Below are 2,075 nucleotides of genomic sequence, written 5' to 3'. Positions count from 1 at the left end.
GAAGCTACCTATTTCCATTCACAGTTTCACACTGATACTTAAGATCTGGATTTATGGTGCAGTGGTTACAACTTTTAGTAGTATTTACTGCCATTTGCACTCTAGACTTGTCTCACTCCCTCCTTTTGGGTAGGGAAATGCTGTTTTAAGCTGTAGGTTCAATCGTCCTAAATCTGTAAAGGTATGCCATTTTATTTATATTGCTTTATATGTTTTGGGGATGTATTTTTACATTGCTACATCAAAGACAGTGTGAAATATTGCTTGAATATGCCAAAGCAGTCATTTTCTTTCTAACATGAAGGAAGAAATCTTGTGACGAAAGTAAATCTGTGTCATGCTACTATTTACTGGGATAGTATTTACAAACTGCCTTTTCCTTCAACAGAATCAGAACTTATTAAATTACTAATTAGTTTGTTCTCAAATGTGAAAAAGATGACTTTTTGAAAGAAATATAACAACGCACTGTTCCTTTCCTTTTATGTGCAGGTTGATGACATTGGGTTTTCTTTGAATCATCCTAATCAGTATTTTGTAGAGAGTCAAAGGCTATTAAGCGGTGGTAGAGAACCGAAGAAGGAACTAAGTAACTCAGGAAACTCTCAACAAAAGAATAACAGTCAGGAAAGCACGAATTCAAATTCTACTCCCACCTCTTCAAATACAACAGCTGATGCAGAACTGGAGGGACTGGAGGCATACTTCACCGAAGACTGAGCAGCTGTGCTATTCGGGGTTTTTTTTGTTTGCTTTGGTTTGTTTTTTTTCTTTCTTCAATTCTTTCCCTTCTCTAGCTGAATTTGTCCCTATACTAAGGAATATGCACTTCACTACCTGGAAGACACAGGCATTTAGTGCTTTGAATAGGCTGAAGGAAAGAAAGATACTGAAGCTGTAATTTCATCCAGTACTTACTCTTGCTGCTTTAGGATGCTGTTTTACATGGCATGTTGAAGGATGGGAAATGAAAGTTCCTTCCCAATTATTGTGTTATTTTTGTCTGACTTACCTTTTTTGGTTTTCTTCAAAACGTTTAAATATTTTTATCCCACTTTGTGGTCACTTTTATATGTTTCTTCCTAATAAATATGTTGCGAAGCAAAAGTTTGTGGTATTTTCTTTTTAGCTGTATTTGGATGGTGATTAAGTAGGAGGATTTACGATCAAAATTGCCCTCTGGAGGAGTGAGTCTGTCTCTTTTCTACATAAGGAGCTGCTGAGGGAAATCAGCTTCCCAGTTTGTGTACCTTGACACTAAATTTAGAGAGCTGGTTTGGGTGCTTGAAATAGAACATATGCAGAGTTTAGACACCTGTATGTAGGAAGGTAATCCAAAAAGCTGATGCTCTACCAACTGACTCATCTTGAAGAAGTGGAAAACTTATTAGTGTATATTTCTTTTCAATTTTGAAGTTTCCTCAGTGTCTCAGTGTGGCTGGAGCCTCCTGTGTCCTGCTAAGGTAAACAGCTGGCTGAATGCAGCTTGGGTCACCTAAATTCCACCCATTTGCCCAAGGCCCAGGTCACCTAACTCGTGAACGGCCTTCAATAGAGCAGCTGCAACTGTGCAGTGGGTGGAAAGCTCTAAGAAGAGCTGGTATTTTATATCATGCTGTTAGAGTATTCTCCTGGGGATTTGTAAGGCCTGAATTTTATTTTACCTGATACCTAAGGAGTCTGAAAGACATTGCCTCTTCCCTGGAGAGTGACCTAGCAACCGATGCAGCCCTGTAACCACATAAACCCAGTATTGTCATTGCTAGTAACCTGTATTAACTCTGCAAGGTCTTAGCACGAAGACTGAGCTTGATTTTTCTGGGCTTATCTTGACCTGCCTTAAGCTTTGTTTTAGCCTTAACAGCAACTGTGAAACGACAGCCTCACTTTGTACAATTGTGTGGTGTACTGCCTATGTTTATAATCATTTTGTTATATTTCTGTAGCTAATGGCTAGTAAGTTATAAATAGTTATTTTGTGTAGAATCAATTAATCTATGATCTTAGGTGCCAGAGGCCCCATGGATATAGACAAATCACCCATGGCCAGGTGCTGATCCTTAAAGAAATACAAG

General features: G+C 38.6%; 1 protein-coding gene across 1 annotated transcript in view; it reads left to right on the top strand.

Moving 5' to 3' along the window:
• The window catches only part of LOC104127349 (DNA primase subunit 2), a 124,580-nt gene extending 123,579 nt beyond the window's left edge, over positions 1-1,001 (top strand). The window contains exon 14 of the mRNA XM_009640014.2: positions 493-1,001. Within this exon, the coding sequence (XP_009638309.2) occupies positions 493-720 (228 nt within the window). The 3' untranslated portion in view covers positions 721-1,001. The remainder of the gene's footprint in view (positions 1-492) is intronic.
• The last annotated feature ends 1,074 nt before the right edge of the window (positions 1,002-2,075 follow it).

Source organism: Egretta garzetta, unplaced genomic scaffold (genome assembly GCF_000687185.1).
Source record: "Egretta garzetta isolate BGI_Z169 unplaced genomic scaffold, ASM68718v1 scaffold76, whole genome shotgun sequence".
Taxonomy (NCBI): Eukaryota; Metazoa; Chordata; class Aves; order Pelecaniformes; family Ardeidae; genus Egretta; species Egretta garzetta.
Note: the sequence above shows the minus strand (reverse complement) of the source record. Positions and strands in the feature narration are given on the sequence as shown.